Genomic DNA, 19945 nt, shown 5'->3' on the forward strand with positions numbered 1-19945 from the left:
CCACTAAGGTTTAAAGCAATGGAAGCAAAAAGGGGCAAAGCCATAAAATTTTCAAAAGTGGATCTAATTTGGTGCATTAACTTTTGGCTGTACTACCTGGGAGTCCTGAGGCCTGAGTTTTTCAGAGGTACTGAGCATTTACAGTAGTGGGTGTGGTATAAGAATCTGAAGAACAGAACAGAGTACGGCAAGATAATTTTGAGGTTTTGAGGCTCATAGCATATGGATTTGTTTTTCATATTGTACACCTGCACCCAGAACTTTGGGCACTTATCATAATACATTAAGTTAAAGGCTGCTCCATTGTCCATACAGGGATCCTCAAAAGCCTTGGAGTAAAAATGCTGTTTTGATCATCCCAAATTTGCAATGTTTCAGCAATTTTAGGCTTAACTTTATACTTGAGAGAAAAATGAGTCCTCTAGTATTTTAAACTCTGTTAAGGATATTCTTTTAATTAGGAAATATGCAAATACAGTTAATACAAATGTACAGAACCTCAGCCAAAGCCCGTTGAAATTAACTGGAGTCTCTCCATTAATCTTGGTCATTGGATCACGCCATATACAACACCTTGTTAGTTAAAGTACACAGCCCATTGACTGAGCTTGCTAATACTTCTGTGAGGTAGGTATTGTAATACCCATCTTGCAAATGGTAAACTCATGCACATCGAGGTCAGTGTTCTGCTCTAAGGCACACTCTAGGCACACTCCCTCATAAATGTATTCCAGATGTAAACTGACACACGTTAGTTATCAATGCTTTGTTTTTGACACAGGTATTTCTAATTACAGATTGTGAAAGTTTTCTATGCTTTCTCGATTACAGTGTAAGAGGTGGCTGATGGGCATTTGAAGACCTGATATTGCTTTATCAGACCATCCAAACAATACATTCCCTTTGTTTATACATGTAATATACGTGTCTGATCCTACGAACACTTATTTGCATAAGCAGCTTTATTCATGTATATACATGTCTTTGGGATCAGAACCACAGATCATATGTAAAGTAAGTATAATGGAGGGATTTTACGGTACAGAAATTATAATCTGAAGGGAAACTGAACTCACCAAGGTATCTTTAAAAGCGAGGTAAAACAATAAATAAATAGAAAGGTAGTATGCAAAACTGATATTTATTTGTATTCTGATCTGTGTATTAACATGCTGTTTAAGTAGTCTAAATTATGATACATTTAAACAGTTAATGATAGGGTGAATCCTGCTCTTTAATTGTTCTGGGAACAACAACTAAAATGACTTTCTAAAACATATTTTTCCAAAGGGAAGGGAAGAGGGAATCCTGGACCCCATCCTGGTGCCTGAGAATGAGAGATTGTTAAGCAACTGGAAGGATCAGTGCACAGCACATGGATCAGAAACATTCATAGAAGCAGCAAATATTGTATATTGCCTCAACCCTTCCTGAACTTTCCCAGTAAATACAGCATGCTGACAGCCTGGCATCCCTGCTGGGTGGATCCTGCAACTCCAGGAGGGAATGGCACTTCTTGTTTTTAATTAGCAAAGGTGAAAGGTGAATTAAAACTAGCTGTTTGGCAAGTCGGAGCAAGGGACTGAGTTCTGAAGAGCACCAAGGAGGAGGGTTTCCCCCCCCCCCTCCTGAATGAATTGCTGAGCAGGAGGGACTGAAAATACAGCTTCTTCCTGAATCCACTGGCAGAGTTACTGAAGAGAGCTCAAGACACAACACTGCAGAGTAACGCCTTGGAATGTCCTCTCAGTTTATAAACAATTGTCGCAGGGAGAGAATATTTTTACATGACATTTGCACAGCCTGACAATGTGGAGCTGTGTGCTGTTCTGAAGAACTGAATTTCCCATAGAGATCCTCACAAACTGAACAGAAAAAGACTTAGCTGCATTGGGAAAGTCAAGAGTGGAACTTGAAGCTTTTAAAAACAAAACAACTAAGTGAAGAAGCACAAGAATTTGATCTTGGGCAGCATGGCATCTACTAAGGACCTTTTAATCCTGGCACTATATGGCTTGTTACTAGAGTTACCGACCGGATGTCATACAACAGATACAAGGCTGCCAAGATTACGTCTGTCACATAAAGGTAGGTCAGTATGTCAGCTAGGTTTTGTGACAAATTCAACCTTGCTGTAACTCCACCACTTCAGTGGAATTACTACACCACGGATGAATTTGGACACTTGACAGAATGAAATATTCCTATTCAGAAATGAATATGAATGATTTTTCCTGTGCTTAATAAAGGGTGCAATTTAGTTTGCTGTAGACAGCAATATTTATTTTAAAGCATTTCTACTGATTCATAGTGGCTACTACAATAGCCTTTTACACCTTAGAGTGCATTAAACTAGCTAGTCACTCTGTCATTATTCTCCATGTTCTGTGAAGATTGTTCTCTAACAAGGATGAAATGCAATAGATAACACATGTGATCACTGAATAGTTTATGATATGCTGTCTTCTACCGGGTAAGTCCTAAGCAGTTAAATGCCTGTTTTATACATTTTGCTGTGGATCCAACTTATGTATATAGTGGGTGAATTCCTGTGCAGCCTGGTGAATCATCTTCTAAACTAGCAAATGTCATCACACTATAATTAAAATGACTAACTGCCAATATAAGTCTGCTTTCAGATTGACTGAATTGCCCAAAGATAAATGTCATTTTGCCATGAAATAGGTGGGTGGGTATAAAACTCTTGACTCTTTATTTTAGTTGCAGTTCACCTGAAGTTTGAATCCCTCCTCCTTAATTCCAGATAAAATCCTATGAGCCAAATTATGCCCTCATTTGCACCTGGGTAGTAGGGTTGCATAGGTTTAAATTCATTCACAGGTTTCCTTATTTCAGCTTGAGCCTTTTTTATATAAATACTTGTGCAGTTCCATGCAATTGTAGTTCTCTGCAGCAGCACACACATTAACAGATGACATAACTAGAAAATATGCAGCCAGATTGTTGTTGCAGAAGAAGTTAAAAGGACAGAGTACGCATCATATGCCCATAATCTGTCACTAAGAAATGTTTTTATATTACCTATTGTGCAAAGATTAAAAGAAAGTGACTCTCTTCTTTGCTGACCTAACAAGGATGGGGAGGCAGGAGGGAAGGAAGAAGGAAACATACTTGAGAAAAATTACTGTAGTTATTAAAACAGACAATTAAGCTTCATCAGTATGAAATATGTTATAATAGCAATATTTAAAAAATGTATTAGCATCAGACTACAAGTACACATTGTACAGAGTATAAACTAGCATGAGACTAAACAGGATTGAATTGTCTTTTATATAGCAATCTGAATTACCAGTTATGGGAGAAAGAAAGGAAAAGCTGAATAGGATAATTGGTCTGAATGTCTTGTTAGAGGGCTAATAGAAGTGGGTTTTGCTTTTATAGACCATTTGGAACACTTTTTAGTGGAAGAAAGATTTGTCTTAAGGAGCTGTTTTGTAATTGAACCAGTGATTAGTATCAATGAATGAAATGAATTGATCCTAGTTTTATACAGGAGACCTTATTTTTTTTGACATATGTTTTCAAAATACAGTAGCAACTATTGATAAGTGTTGACTTTATCCTGCTTTATGGAATCCCCCCCTTCTGGAAGCAACATATTTGAGTGTCAATTTCTTGTGAGGTGTAATTAGAAATACTATAAGTATCATAGATATTACTTGGTGGTTATGGGGTGGGGGAAGAGGAAAAAGGCCCAGTGAATGAGATAAATAGTCCTACTGTTGTGTTAATACAGGGCGCTGGATTAGCTGCCACTTTTGGCAAGCTTCCCATGATGGTTCTGTAGGTATTAAATGTTTCTACTCTCACTTAGTGGGGTAAATTGTTTTTCCACTGGTTAGAATTAATGTGCATTTTACTGCATGCTGCTTTCATTTTCAGAGAGCTAATAATTTGGTCATAACACATCATAATTCTGTGATGCTTTTAAATAGATTATAAAATACCAGTTTCTCACTCAGTGCCAAATTTTGACCCCACTGAAGCCAGCTGTCACTGATTCCAATGACTTTACTGTGACAAAGATTTGGCCCTATTGTATTGACTCTGCTCCCTGATATGAGCACACTTATCACCACCTTATACTTGGTACATATATGTAGTGCAACTGATTTTACAAGTTACACTGTGCTGGGTTCCTGTGTGCATATTCAAAGTCAAAGGTTAGAAGTGTCATACCTGTTTGCATCCTGGGAACAGCTATTGTAATTCTCCCAGCTAAAAGAATGTAGCATTCAAGAGCAAGACAATGACTAAATGTCCTTGCTCTATTCACTAACCAAATATGAATAGCAGGAGGGTCTCCCATCCTAATTTTATAGTTCCAGAGGGCTGTTGCTCTGTGTACCAAACAGGCAATAGGGTAATTATAATGAAATTATAACTTGTCCTCTTTACAAAGCCAACCTATGCTTTGGAGTGAGTTGCCATTTTGAGATAGGTGACAAAGTCCATATGGATAGTTATAGTATGGAATAGCCTTAAAATCTGCGCAGAGACAAATTTATAACAGACACTGATTAATGGAACTGCGTTTGCTATTCACACTCCTCCTGTTTGTGACTGAGAATGTTTGTGGCTAATCAGGACTTGGAAGATTATATGAAAGATAGTTTGGACAACTGTATGATAGGTAGTACAATGAGGTATATGCCCAAGAATCAAACATATTTTTAACTCATCTGTTTAAAAAGATTTGTACTTCAAAACATCTAAAACATTTTCCATGAGCTAGAAATCAAGGAAGGAGTTTAACTTAATAATATTTAGTTTAATTTCAAAAATGGCTCATTTGAAATAGCTGTGAGGCAGGAGATCCTTTATCTACACAGCAGGCAAGGACTGGCCAATGGCAGTGCAAACTTTTCACACCCCTGCGCAGCAATATCAAGTTCCTGATGCACTAGGGTAACCTTTGCGGATGAGAATAGCACAGTCGCCATGCTAATTAAGGGAGAGATTGTGTAACCCTTACTCATGTGTATCAGCACCTACTCACTTAATTAGCTTCCATGGCAGTTCATCAGTAGCAGTACATTCTTGAATTACCAATACATTTGTCAAGCCTCATATAAACTGTATTGGTGATTTTTAGTAAGGTGGGCACCTGTCTGCAAGAAACTGGGGCTACCAGTTCAGTTTACCCAGAACCTGCTCTTGCTCCCACTTAAGTCAATGAGAGTTTCACCACTGACTTAAGTGGGAACAGAATCAGAGTTATAGTTAACTCAACAGCCATCGGATGTTTGCAGCTTTTGGTTACTAATTGTCTGAACCAATTTGAACCAGTGACAATGTGTTCCCTCTTCCATTATGATTTCCCTGAGCCATCCATTCACCTTTCAGTTATCAGGAGATTTATACCAGGATTTAGAAAAATGTTCTTGGTTTCATGTTCATTCAGTGCTACAGTTTTGCCTAAAGGTCAGGATCTGATGATGAACAATAAACATCTTAGGGTGCATTATTACATCAAACTATTGATTCATGCTGATTTGTAGAGTTACAGATATATTACTGCTGTGTTCACTATTATAGAGAAATAAAGTTTCTACATTAGTATGTTACAGGTTGACAGCTACGTTTAAAATGATATAAAAATCATTAGCTCATTTTATGTATAATACAGACTCTGCCTAATGAGGTGCTAATGGAAGCCAAGTTTCAGCTAATAGTCTTTATAGGCTGATTGTAAAATTCTTTCCCAATATCCCACAGTTAGCACTCTCAGCACTGGGAAAGACATAATTAAGGTGGAATCAATAGACACTGTATGTTAAACAGAAACTATTTACGTTACATGTTGAAGTAGGACTGGTTTTGCAGAGGACGGTAGGTCTATATTTAAAAGCTCGCACAGCCGTGTTAACAGGATCTGGATCAAAAGCTTTCATGAAAATGTTTGATACCCGTGTACAAATTCAATTTACAATACATTTTAAACTACGCTTTCTGGTAGTGCATTTTTGTGTTTGGCAAAGAGAAAAAAGTAGAGAAATCCACCCAACATTAGCCAGAGTAAACAAAGGAGGCTTTGGTATAATAATAATAAAAAGATTGTTTTTGTATCTGACTGTGTTCAGTGCATGAATCCATCCCATCATTTATTTTCACTAGCTAATTCAAGAAATCTCAGAAATTAGAAATAAGCGGAGAAAAAAGATATTATCTCATTAGTCCATTTCCCTGCAAATGTAGGTTTCCTCCTTACATTATTAACAGATTGTCAGGTTGGGTATTAAATGTGCCAAGTGATGAACCTTTCATCTCTTCCCTTGGGAAACTGTTTGACAACCTACTGCATCTCTGTCAGGAAACTTTGCTGATATTCAGACAGCTTTTCATCCAAATTTCCTTCTCAGTTTCATCTTATTACACCTACTCATATCACCTAACTCCTCTCAGATATTTGTATTTATTTTGCTCCTTTGCCACTCCTTAACCAAGCTGTACAAAGTTACCCCTTTAATCTTTCCTCATAATCACGTCTCAATCCCCGGATCTTTTTCTTCCTTTTTCTCTGAACTCATCCAATATGTGGGTTTTACCCTTCTGATAAATCATATCTGTGGAGGGTATATGTGCATTTGAAGGCGTCCTCCACCTCAGCCCATCTTCCTAATTTCTATTTCTATTTCCTATTTCTGTTCTTAATTCCTCCTGTAGTTTAGTGAAGTTGTAGGCAGGCAGAAGGAGAAAGTTGGACTAAAAAAGAAGTAAGCTCTTCTCTAAGGACAAACAATTTCAAATAAGGACAGGAGAAAGAACTGAAGAGAGGCAGAAAACAAGAATGTCATCCATATGTGAATTTTAATGTATATGATTAATTTCTGGGTTTTAGGTCTGTTTAATCACCATTGAGGGCTGTTGTAATTTGTTAACAAATTTGGTTTGTTGTCATTGTAGTTACGAATGAGGCAGCATTGCCACTGCAACAATTTTCAATTATAACTTCCTAGATGACCTCAGCTTAGAATTTTTCTTTTTATTTTTTTTTTTACTAAGTGTGATCAAACTGTTAACTTTAACATTGCACTAAGCTAGGACCATTCAAACTGTTCATTTCAAATCTTGTTAGTTGTTGTTGTGGTTCTTCTTTGAATTGTCTAGGAATTGTCTAGGAGCCCCAGTCATGGACTTGGACACAAAGACTGCTGCTGCCGCACAGAATGCATTGCCTTCTTTTATCAGAGATTCACTTGAAAAAACAATCCTGATTTCTGAGAATGGATTTGCAAGCATTCACCAAACGATTTTGATGAATAGGTTGCTCATAAACTTTGCTGTTCACGGTTGACTACTCATGTTGTATGTGTGCGACTGAACACCTGAATCACATGGTATTGTTTCTGATTCCTGACCGGATGGATGCAACTTTTTAGCTGCAGAATAATGAATACAGCAAAATGAAGAACAAAATTCTGGGAGACAATTTTTAGATAAATGAACATTAATGATTGTAAGTATGCCAATTGCTTTATGAATGCACAGTGGTCATCTCAATACTTCAAATAAATGATTGTAGAGCCACATGAATCCTAATTAAGGCTAAGATTTTGTCACAGACATTTTTACTAAAAGTCAGGGACAGGTCACAGGCAACAAAGAAAAATTCATGGAAGCCCGTGACCTGTCCCTAACTTTTACTAAAAATATCCCTGACAAAATGGGGAGCCCAGCTGCGGGGTCCCCATGCTGCCTGTGGAGGATGGGCAGCTGCAGGGGCTGCTCAGAGCTCTGGGGGCCCCCACCGCCACACCTATGGGGACTTGGAGCTCCAGGGTCCCCTGGCTTAGAGCGCTGGGGTATCCCACCACCCATAGCGGCTGGGAGCTTTGAAAGACTCTGGGCTCCTGTGGCACCTTGGAACTCTGGGGCCTTGCTGCCCTCGGCAGCTCAGAGCTCCGGGGAACCCCCACCGCCCGTGGCAGCAGGGGGCTTTGGGGTACCCCTGTCGCCTGTGACAGCTTGGAGGTCCCAGGTCCCCTGCCCCCTGCGGCAGCTGGGAGCTGCAGGGGGACCCTGCTGCCTAAGCGGCCAGGAGCTGCGGCCCCGCCGCCCATGGCAGCTGGGAACTCCGCGGGGCCCCTGGCATCTCTGGCCACGGGGACCCTGTAGCTCCCAGCCGACAGGGCTGAATTCACGGTGGTCGCTGGAAGTCACGGATTCCGTGACTTCTGCGACCTTCATGAAAAAATTGTAGCCTTAATCCTAACCAACTCAGTTTGCTTACAATCTGCTTTGGAGGCCTATTCTCTCATTAATATCACAGTAAATGGAAATTATTCAGAGGGCTCAATGAGAGAGTTACCTATTCAGGCTCTGGGTCAGATCTGAGCTACAACTGGATGAGGATCTTGTGCTTTAGAGGTACATGACATGAATTGGTATACATTACTTTTTTGCGCTTGGATTCTTCGCCACACATGATGTATGTAGGGCACTGCAATTCTGAGTGTTTGGGAAATTAAGAACTATATTATGGCTGTAGTTCTATGGAATGTGGCTGCGAATAAAGACTAATAACCAGAATTATGAGTGTTTAGAAACAATCTGTGTCTGTGTCTTTCTCTATCTTTCTCTTTACCCAAATTCTTGAGGGTAGATAGAACTCAGTGTCAGTACAGAAATGTCCTAGGGGGGAAAAATACAGATAGGAGCTCTTTTGTCTTAGGCTCGTTTCTTTTTCTCTCTCCTTTTTTGCTGTCTCCCACTGATCAGACAACTGATTCCTTACACTGAAACCATGGCGGTTTTTAGGCTTTTCCAACTGAGCCTAAAGGGGCTTGTTCACCAGAGCTGGAATTTCTGGCAAGGAACTCACCAGCTCCTCTCAGAACTACATCTTATTAACAAAGGCTGTTGTGGGTTTTGTTGCAGCAAAATTCTGAGGGGATACACTGTATTGGTGTTTGTCTTGAAGCAGACAGCTTGCAGTATAACTTCAATTGGCTTGTTGATTTTGTTTTAGAGAACTGGGTGTCATCTGAAGTTTCTAATCAGTTATCTCGCTGCTTTCAAAGAGTCACCACCATCTGTTGTTGTAAACTTTTTGAAACACATTGCCTGAGTTGTTATTCCTCTGGAAATGAAAGCTGTATTTTAGTTAAATACATGCAGGATTAATATTATTTATGTGATTTACAGTATGCTGTGCAGGGCCACGCATCTGTTTCAAAACTTTTGGGTCAATAAATATTGTAAAACTGTGCGGTGGGAATACTAAATATTATTAAATCTGGTGTCCTGGTTTTCTTCATGTAGTCAGTCAAAGATCATGAAACCACAAAGTGCAGCCCTCATTAATTAGAAAATATTCATTTTTTTAAAAAAAAAACAGACCCTGCAAGTAAAAAGGTGCAAATCTTTATTTTACAGCTGAAACCCATTTAACTTGAATACATTATTCTTAATGTTGTGTTTATTAGATAATCTGTTCTGCACTTAAGTAGCCAGTTAAGGATCCAAGATGGCAACATGAAAGAAAAAGTTGAGGAAGAAAGCTGGTGAAAATTTTATGCTGCTGCAAAAAAACACTAACTACATTATGAGCTTGGTTTCAGTTAAAAGTTTCTGTAAAATGAAGTAAATGGATCTGTGTTTGTTTTAAAGAAATTGAAATTTAAGTTACCAGCATAAATATTGAGTTTTGGGAACTGAGCAGATCTTCTATATACACTGACTTATTAAAATATTATTCCCTTTTCTGAAAATTAATAATTCACTTAATGCAGAGTTTCAATAAGAAAAATATTAGCAGCCTATCGTGTCCATGCCTTTGGCATTTAACTCTGGAAAACGCCTTTCTCCCCTCTCTCTCTCACTTGTTTCAATCTGCCTCGATGTTACACATTCTCACTCTGGAGGAGGAAAGTTATGAGCAGTTCACCTTGTTAACCAAGTCAGTTGTGGGCTTACATAATTGAATTTTTCCCCCCTCAGGAACTTCTGTAGTTAAAATGAAGCTATAAAGTGATTAGATTTCACCATGATGGATCTCTCTGTCCAGCAGCTCTGTAATACTCACAGTGAATTTTGCCCTTACAGAAAAAAGGAGCACAGAAATATACCACCAGATGATTTCTTTTCAGGAAAACCTTTGATCTTCGTTACCATCATCAAAAATCTGAACAAAAATACTTGCGATGAAATTGATCATTTCTTGTCACGGTGTTGGTTGAGAGAGGAAGTTCTCTCTTTGTGCACTTCAGGAATCCTTCTGCCCTAAGATCCTTTGCCACTAGATCTTTTCAGAAGTCATTTAAATTACATCATATCAGTGGGCATCTGGATTCAATGCTTAACCTCACTACACCGAGCGAGCAAATCACCTCAACATGCTTTGCCCATCCCGTTGTTTCTTTTACAATCTACCAGAGATCTGTGGGTTTTTTTACTAATGGGCTATGTGTAGGTCCTCACAAATATGATTAGATGTAAAAGATCTGTTTACAGTTTCTGTACAAGTATATGCAGGTGGTCTGTAACCTCAGACATGACAACATCGAATTCCTGCCAAATCTCTCCTGGTGCTGGTATGATGCACTCACTATGAATAGGAGCCAGTAGCTGTAAAGTTTGCATAGCTCATACAGCTAGAAGAGAAATCTAAATAGACTGAAAACTTTAACTCATCCTTAAATTACTTTTTATTAGGCTCAGGTGAAAACAGATACTTGCTGGAGATCTAGTTCATCCACCTTGCTGCCTATCTGAACAGATACAACACGCAACATCCTTTGCTACTTATTAAGTCAATTAGGACTCTGATCTAAAGCCCATTTAAAGTCAATAGGAGTCTTTGTGTTGACATTAATGGATTTTGGATTAGGTTTTGAGTGCAGTGGAGCTGTTTTTAAAAACTGAAATGTTAGTCAGTGTGTAGGAATATCACCTGCTTGTGTTCCATGTTTTAAACCTATTGGGGAAGACTGTCAGTGTGAAACAAAACCTTACACCATGGTATATTATCAAAAAACCCTGTTTTGAGATACTAAAGTTGCTGTATTATTTATCTCCAAAGAACTTCATGATTAACACATGTGACCACCATTGGTTATGGATAGATTGCATGGTGACACTTGGACCTCCAATATCAAGAAGACTACTCAAGATAGTTATCACAGGCTGCACATGTTAGTTGGGAAACTACTTTCAATGCTTCTGGAAGACAACAGGTAAGAAGACATATGAGATAAAGCCTGAATCAGCCTATTAACCATTCAACTTGGAGGAAACTCTGGAGTTTCCTAAGTGCAAAAAAACCCTATTTTTCATAGGCACCTTATGGTAGTACAGGTTTTAACTCACATTATAAGTTTATTTTATGTTAACGTTCACACCAGAAACCTAACTATGAGTTACACACTTTCAATCAGGGGACTTGAAACAATATCATATGACTTATGTGACCAATTGTAACTCAGCATAGTTTGAATTATTGGATTGAGTATTTAACAGCAAACCATGGAGTAAATGCAAGGTTAGAAAACTGATATATTCAAGAAAATCCTGATCTGTCAGCAGACAACAGGGAAAATGTAGTGAAATAAAGTATTTGATGGGACTTATTCACTCAACTGTAATAATATGTTGATTATATGCCAGCATCCTGAGAAGGGCAATATATGGTTCACTTTGGAGTCTGATCCGGCTGCAGCTTTTAAGAAAAAAAGAATAGAGTATATGATTCTTATGAAATTATGTTGCTGACATTTCAATTTCATCAGCACTGAAATGTTTCAGTTTTCAGGCAGTATACTCCTTCCGTGAAGCATCTGAGTCTCATCCTTTGTCTCTGTTTCTTTATCCTCAAATAGAATATTTACTAACAGATTTAGGAGGGGCTTAATTGGAACTCTCTGGTATGCTAATGATTTTTTTGGCAAGCTGCTAATAAAACAATTCTCTAAGCCAAAGAATTAATGTTTGGAAGAAAGTCATATAAGTGTAGGAAGACTCAGGATTCTGTATGTACCTACTCTATACTTACCTCCTTTGTGCTTATTTTTATTTAAAGGTCTGTTGACTTCAAACTGTGAAGGGATTTAAGCTTCCCTAGGAAGTTGAACAATGGGCTTCTTACGGGTGCTAAATTTGTTTTATAAGGGGGGGAGGGATATAGCTTGTACTTGTAACATACAAAAGATTTGTTTAATAGGCTTAATAAAAAAGCGAGAGCAACTGTAAACATATTTTACTTGTTGACGTACAGTAAATGCCACAGAAGGACTGACCATTTCTTACTCTGATCTTGCTGACCTTTGCTGAAGAGAATGATTTAAAATGAATGCAGAATATTGTAATCCTCAAAACTTCAGTATCAATACATTGAGTTTTTTTCCTAGCTATTAGTCCTCAACACAGTGTTACCAAAATTTAATATCAGTACTCTTTCTGGCCATTCTGTACTTATCTTGAAGATAAATCATCACTTAAGTCACGTTGCAGCCGGAAAGCTAAAGGCTAGTGAGTGTTGCCAAGAACTCATGCAACTCTTATTTACAACTAAGCCAAGTATTTTACTGTGGGTGGGTGTGTGACATAAGCAAGAGTAAAAGAAAATAAGCTTGCTCATTTGTGTATTAAATGATTCAGCTCAGCTGATTGAGAATGTTGTGATGCAAAGCTTGGAAATACCTGTTCTCGCTGAGCACAGAAAGATGTAAGCTGGTAAGCAATATACTTGCCTTTTAGGGCTCTCATGCCTGTTACAAGTCTTTGTTGCAGAGATGTCGCGTGTCTTTGTGTGTCGTTCAATCTGTCACTGTCGTGTCTTTCTCTGCTCCCTCATCTCAGGCCTTACAAAGTCCTTCTGCATATTTTCAGGTTATACAGAAGTCTGGAAGAGCACCCACTTTCAGGAAACACTACAAACGTAAAGAGGGTGTTGTGACAAAGTTCCTCCTCTATCTTGGTGGGTCCTGCGCTTATTGGCGGATTTTCTTGCCTCAGAGATTCACCATGTGGGTTGGGGAACAGCCCAGAGACCTTCCCCTCTGGAAGAACCCACAGTCCAGGTCAATTGGGAGGTTTGGGGGGAACCCGGGCCCGCCCTCTACTCCGGGCCCTGCAGCTATCTATAGTGCCTCCTGTAACAGCTGCATGACAGCTACAACTCCCTGGGCTACTTCCCCACGGCCTCCTCCAAACACCTTCCTTATTCTCACCACAGGACCTTCCTCCTGGTGTCTGATAATGCTTGTGCTCCTCAGTCCTCCAGCAGCACACACACTCACTCTCAGCTCCTTGCACCTCTTGCTCCCAGCTCCTCACACTCCCCCCCACAAACTGGGGTGTGACGAACTGGGACTGTTCTTACTGTGGGCTTTGAATGCTGACAGGGGAGTGTGGCTAGGATGGTCTGCATTGGGGGATGGGAGACTGACCAACGGAGAATACCTGAGCATGTAACATGAGAACCCAGGAAGGGGTTAGAGGCGAGGTGATACCTTTGCCCGGGAAACTGAACAAAGGCTGTGGGAGGGGTCGCTGAAGGCAGAGTCTCAGGAGCTGGCTGGTGATGTGGCTGGAAGGGAGACAGGGCTCTGACCTCCCAAGGGGGCTGAGGTGCCCTGGGACCCCAAGATGGACCTAACTGAGGGGGGTCCTGTTGTCTGTGCCTGCAAGACCTGTCTTGGACTGTATTCCTGTCATCTAAATAAACCTTCTGCTTTACTGGCTGGCTGAGAGTCATGGTGAATCACAGGAAGCCGGGGATGCAGGGCCCTGAGTCCCCCATACTCCGTGACACACTCTCACTCTCAGCTCCTTGCGCCTCTTGCTCCCAGCTCCTCACACTCCCCCCACAAAGTGGGGTGAGCTCCTTTTTAAAACCCAGGTGCCCTGATTAGCCTGCCTTAATTGTTTCTAGAAGCTTCTTCTTAATTGGCTCCAACTACTCATCCAGTGACCAGTATATTTGCCCTCTACCAGACTCCTGTACCCCACTGGTCTGGGTCTGTCACAGTGTGTAACAGGCTCACTCATGTTTGGAGGGATTAGTTGGCACCACCTCCTTCGGTTGCTCACCCCCTTGGTCTCTATGGACTCAAGATGCTCCTTCTTCCTGGCTTGGCCCCTTTGGCCAGGTCACTATAGTCCTTCCCTTCTGGGGCATCAAAGTCCCACTGGACAAACTGTCTATCTGTGGTCTCTGGCATTCTTCTGATTCAAGTCAATAGCACTTCCCCAGTGTCCGGTAGGGACCTCAGACCCACTTGCTACTCCAGGTTCCAGCCCAGGGATCCTAAAATCAGCAGCCAAAGTCTACCATTTCCATGAGTGTTTTCCTATTTGCCCTCTGCAGGCTTTCTTCTCCACCACCTATCTGTGTAAACACCTTCCTTGGGCTCAGGATCCCAGGGCTTCTGCCCCTTCCCCCACCCCCAACCCCACCCCCAGGTTTCTTCCTTCTCTCCTAACTATGCCCAGAGAGTGACTGCAGACCTCCACCTCTTCCTACCAGCCCTGCCTACTCCTGTCCTACATAACCCCTGTAGGGGAGGTGTGGGGTGAACACCCCATCACAGGGTGATAGGTTGCATCAAGCTGTTGATTAGTCTATTGTTTTGCACAATGACACATTGCAATACAGAGAGTGTTTTACTAATTCCAAAGTGCAATTTTTTAAAAACGTGGTTCCCAGTAAATGAATGTTTGCAGTTGTACTGGAACTAGGGTGACCAGATGTCCCGATTTTATAGGGACAGTCCCGATTTTTGGGTCTGTTTCTTATATAGGCACCTATTACCCCCCAGCCCTGTCCCGATTTTTCACATTTGCTGTCTGGTCACCCTAACTGGAAGAATGCTACACCCTGACAACTTTGTATTGCATTTCTTAAATACTTGCATTTTGGGGATTTAAAATGGTTCATGTTGTTGAGAATAACAAATAAATAATTGCAAAAAAGGGTGATTGTTTCTCTAAAAGTGGCTTTGAGTACAGAGCTTACCTTTTTACAGTCTAGCCATGTGATATGTCAAACATTTAATCTAGAAATTGTGCTGAGGCCTCATTCTGCTGTCATTAATGGCAATGGCAACATTCCTGAGAGTTTCCATGAAAGGAGGAACAGCCAACAGGTTCCCTTGCTTCTATCCTTCCCTGAATATAAACCTGGCTTACTCATTTAGAGTCTGATCCTGCAAGGCCATAAGAGCAACATTTCTCCATGCCCCCCATGCCTCTATATCATATGAAAGGCAGACCTTACTGGACATGCTTCTCAGATTACTTTATAGAGCGTTCCAAGGTCTATGAGTGCAAGGAGCTATACTTGTGATTTATTATTTTGAATTATTTTATTATTGTGCTGTTTAAACATGTGCCCTTTACTTTTCTAACGCTGGAAGAGCCCCTTTCAACTACATTGGAATAACTCTTTTCAATGTTACAAAAATGCAGCAAATAACTTTACGAAAGAAGCTCACTGCTGGAGGGTACATACTGTGGGACAACATGTAAGCTGTCAGATCAAGCCTCTGGGCTCTTAGAAGTGTAGCATATGCCTGGTTAATGACAAATACTTACCAGAAAGCACGTCTGAGGCCTAATGAGGATTTGAAAGTAATAACTGATAGTGTGTATACATGCTTGCAAGACTGCTCATAGAGTGTGCCAAGAATTTTGTAATGATATGGAAATATTGTGTAAATTAGAAGTGTTATGGGATAGCGAGCCAATTGGCATACATTGGTGCCCCACAATGATGACTGGGTATGTTGCAGGATCCAAAGGGAATGCCGAAGGGTTTGTTTGAAGACATCATGTCTCAGCATATCTTGTGTCTAGGGTGGCATAAACACAACTTATAAAGTAACTTTATAACTTTATAATAATATAATATTATAACTCGGAGAAAGTAGATATCAAGCCTATGATGAAAGTTTGTTTGGAGTTTGTTTTCCAAGTTAGTCACAAATTATATTGATGACTGTAGTCCTACAGCTTGGTCGAGGTATTTTGCTGAGGTGTGTGAGTATTTAGTTTGAAAAATGATGGGAAGTTTCTGAAGACTTAGGACAAGTCTACACTACAAAATTAAGTTGACCTAAGTTATGTCTACTTACAACCACAGCAGTGATTAAATTGCCTTTGCATGTCCACCCTACACTCCTTGTGTCGGTGTGCTCATCCACACCAGGAGCGTCTGCACCAAATTAATTGTCACAGTGGGGCATTTTGGGATGGTTTCTGAAAGGCAGTAATAGTCAATGTAAGCAATGCAGTGTCTACACTGACACTGCGTCGACCAAACTACATCGACTTAAGTGCTATGCTTCTCACAGAGGTGGAGTTAAGTCAGTGTAGTGGGTGAGTTACATCGGTCGGAGCTGCATTTTAGTGTAGACACTTACAGAGTTAGGTCGATGTAAGCTGCCTTATCTCGACCTAACTCTGTAGTGTAGACCAGGGCTTAGATTCTCATATGCACTTTGTCCCAGAGGTTTGTTTTTTATTAGAATGTTGCTCTTCAGTCTATAAGGTCTGGTGTCACCAGGCATTGTGATTTGGATGACAGAGATTAGTTGTTAAAATATTCAGAGGAGGTTCCATACTTGTCGTAACTGTATTACAACAACATGGAATAACAACCTGTTTCTGTTGGTGTCTCAGAGTTTTGAAATTGCTTTCACTGGAGATATAATCAGGCCTGTAACTCTTTGTTCTACTCATTTGATACGGATTTATCTGTATGAATAGAGAAAACTACGGAATGCAGTAAGGGGAGAGTGGGAGTTGGGAAGCTGGCATGGCAAGCGCTGAGCTTTGCTTCAGCATTGTTGATTGAACACCACTTGTACAAGACTGTTTAAATCCTAATTTGAACACCTCTCTGTTTTGCTTTTGAAGAGCAACACCTTGTAGTGATGTATATCTATGTTGGGGGTGGAGATGAACACCAGAGAACTGAACTGACAATCCCTGAAGTTCAGATATCGCTGTAACACTGCTGAGTGCAATTATAAATAAATTACTTACATCAAGATATTACTTGCAAGGAGTGAAATCCTGGCCTTATTGAAATCAGTGGGAGTTTTGCCTCTGATTTCAACAGGGCCAGGATTTCACCCACGAAGTTTTCCCTGTATATAGAGACTGGACTGGAATTTGGTTAATCTAGGTTTGATTCCTGGTTTTACAATAAACTTCCAGTATGACTTTGGGTTGGGATTTTCACAGGGACAGCTTGCTTAATTACTTACTTACTATCAAAACTATGTAGTTAAGTGGCACATCAGATATCAGTGTATTTATTGGTAACATTTATGAATATATAGCAGTATAAAGAATTATCAAACATTTGCAGCTCCAGGATGGCTATATCTTCCTCCTGCTTACCATGCTTACTGAAGGAATCACTGAATGCGGGACTTGTAGTATCTCTGGTCTTCATTTTACAACCACTGAAAATTTTACGAGGACCCTTTGAACCTTCGCCCTACCACCACTGCTTTCAGAGACAAAAACTTCCATTGAACTCAATTGGAACGAGAGTGGGCTCTTTTTAGGCCAATATGACTTCATGCTTATCCAACTTCTAACACTCTTCCCAGCTCTACCCACAGGAATGTCCATGTGGGTGCTAATCCGTCCTATGGCTTTAGGTAGGATACTAAGCAACAACAAGCCCCATTCAGTAGCATACAGCCGGATGTACAGCCCGCTGAGCCACTGCTGGAATTTGACCAAATATACTCAGTACCTCTACACTACTGTGCACCTTGTTCAATATCCTGCTGGATTGACCCCATCCTGCTTGTACAGATGAAGCAGTGTAGTCTAGAGATTGGAGCAGTGACCTGGGAGTTGGGATGGTCCAGTGGTTAGGGTGCTGGCCTGGGACTTGCAAGACCTGGGTTCATTTCCTTGCTGTGCCTCAGGCTTCCTGTGTGTAACAGTAGGCAAGTTACTCAGGCCAGGTTTACATTGAAAAGTTAAGTCAACCCAGCTACATTGCTCAGCCATGTGAAACATCCGCACACCCTGAGCAAGGCAGTTAACCTGACCAAACTGCTGGTGTAGGCAGCACTAGGTTGATGGAAGAATTCTTCTGTGGGCCTAGCTACTGCCCCTCCCATCACTGTAGTGAATGTCTACACTGACGTGCTATGGCAGCGAAGCTGCTGTGCTGCAGCTGTAGTGTTTCAAGTGTAGACTAGCTCTCAGAACTTCCCTACTTCACAGGGGTCGTTGTGAGGTTAAATACATTTAAAAATTGTGAGGTGTTCAGCTACTATGATAATTGAAGTACCTTAGATAGATTGTCAGAGACTTCCCTAGTGTTCCGTTCTCGGCTCTGCTACAAAGTAGCTGTTAAGACCAACTCAAAATTATTGCCTTAGGCCAAGTCTACACTAAAACATTAGGTTGACCCACACCCTTGAGCAATGTAGTTAAACTGATCTAATCCCCTATGCAGACTGCGCTAGGTCAGTGGAAGAATTATTCAGTTGACCTAGCTACTGCCTCTTGGGGAAGTGAATTAGTGATGGGTGAACACTCTCCCCCTCAACTCCCACCCGGGGCCCAAGTTTAAGTGTAGAAACATAGCATGAATGGCTTAGTTTATTCATTTGTAAAATAGGTGTAATACCTCATATGGGTCTCCTGAGGCTTAAACTTGTCAATTGCTTTGACATCCTTGGATGAAAGGAGCCATGTTAAGTGTAAAGTGTTGTTATTTACACATCTACCCTCTTATCTGGGATGATAGCAGTTGCAGAAAGGTATGGGAAAACCCCGTAACATTCTTTCGCCACTTCTTTCATCCAAGGATGTCAAAGCAATTGACAAATTAAAACAGAAGGTGCTACTAAAAGTCACCCTGATTCATTCAGGCACAGCAAATGGAACAAATAGGCTTCAAGAGAGATTACCAAGGCACCAACAGGAGACAGTCATTAAAAATTAAATAAGAGCAGAACTTGCTTTGGCTCACAAAAGAACCAAGCCACCTTTACTTTGACAGGTATTCATCTTCTCCATTCCTGTCCTCACTTCTCCCTGTGCACTGCTGGGAAACTTGCTCCGGTGAATAAATTTCATCCAAGGTTTAACTGTTGTGGTAGGAGCCAGATAGATGATCTGTCATCAGTGCTCTAACAGTGCTTTCACCTCTGCCCAAGTTCCCATGTAAATCACAAACTATATAATCTGTTTCATAGGTAGGGCATAGTGCAGCAGACATACTTAGAGAATCCAGTTTATCACTGACTAATATTCATTAGGCTGAAGATATTTTCTTATATATTAGTTTTAAGCATCATGCCTCTTTTGTGAAAACTAAAAATGAATACCTATGGATTTCTTGTTGTACACCTCTACCTCGATATAACGCTGTCCTCGGGAGCCAAAAAATCTTACCGCGTTATAGGTGAAACCACGTTATATCGAATTTGCTTTGATCCGCCGGAGCGCTCAGCCCCGCCCCCCCGGAGCGCTGCTTTACCACGTTATATCCGAATTCGTGTTATATCGGGTCGCGTTATATCGGGGTAGAGGTGTATCTTTACAATAATGCAATGGTCACGGACAATATAGTAAATGAATAAAACCCTGAAGAGAGGGATTTTCTCCTGCAAACAGATTTTCCCCAGCAGACACTTGCTGTTTTTAGATGGTGTGGAATTACCTCTCCTGCCTTTGCCACAGCATTTTGGCACTTTCCATTCCGATCACAGAGAGATACCGTTTAACAGTACAATTAAAACTGCGATTAATCACGATTAATTTTTTGAATTAATTGCACGTGTTAACTGCGATTAATCGACAACCCTAATTATTACCTTAGAATAGCTCATTTTCTTCCCACTCTTTGTGGCCGAAAAGTCTTCAGTGAGGTCACTGAAATCCAGCTGGTGAAACAAATCACACTCAGTTGACATTGATGTCAAATTATTCAATCTTAGCTGAT

The 19945-nt window shown here is 40.6% G+C and overlaps 1 protein-coding gene across 1 annotated transcript in view; it reads left to right on the plus strand.

Moving 5' to 3' along the window:
- Positions 1–1700: 1700 nt before the first annotated feature.
- Positions 1701–19945, plus strand: part of SEMA3E (semaphorin 3E) — a 213829-nt gene continuing 195584 nt past the window's right edge. Inside the window, exon 1 of the mRNA XM_026648659.1 lies at positions 1701–2088. Coding sequence (XP_026504444.1) covers positions 1974–2088 — 115 coding nt within the window. The 5' untranslated portion in view covers positions 1701–1973. The remainder of the gene's footprint in view (positions 2089–19945) is intronic.

Source organism: Terrapene carolina, unplaced genomic scaffold (assembly GCF_002925995.2).
Source record: "Terrapene carolina triunguis isolate 2854851 unplaced genomic scaffold, T_m_triunguis-2.0 Scaffold68, whole genome shotgun sequence".
NCBI lineage: Eukaryota > Metazoa > Chordata > Testudines > Emydidae > Terrapene > Terrapene triunguis.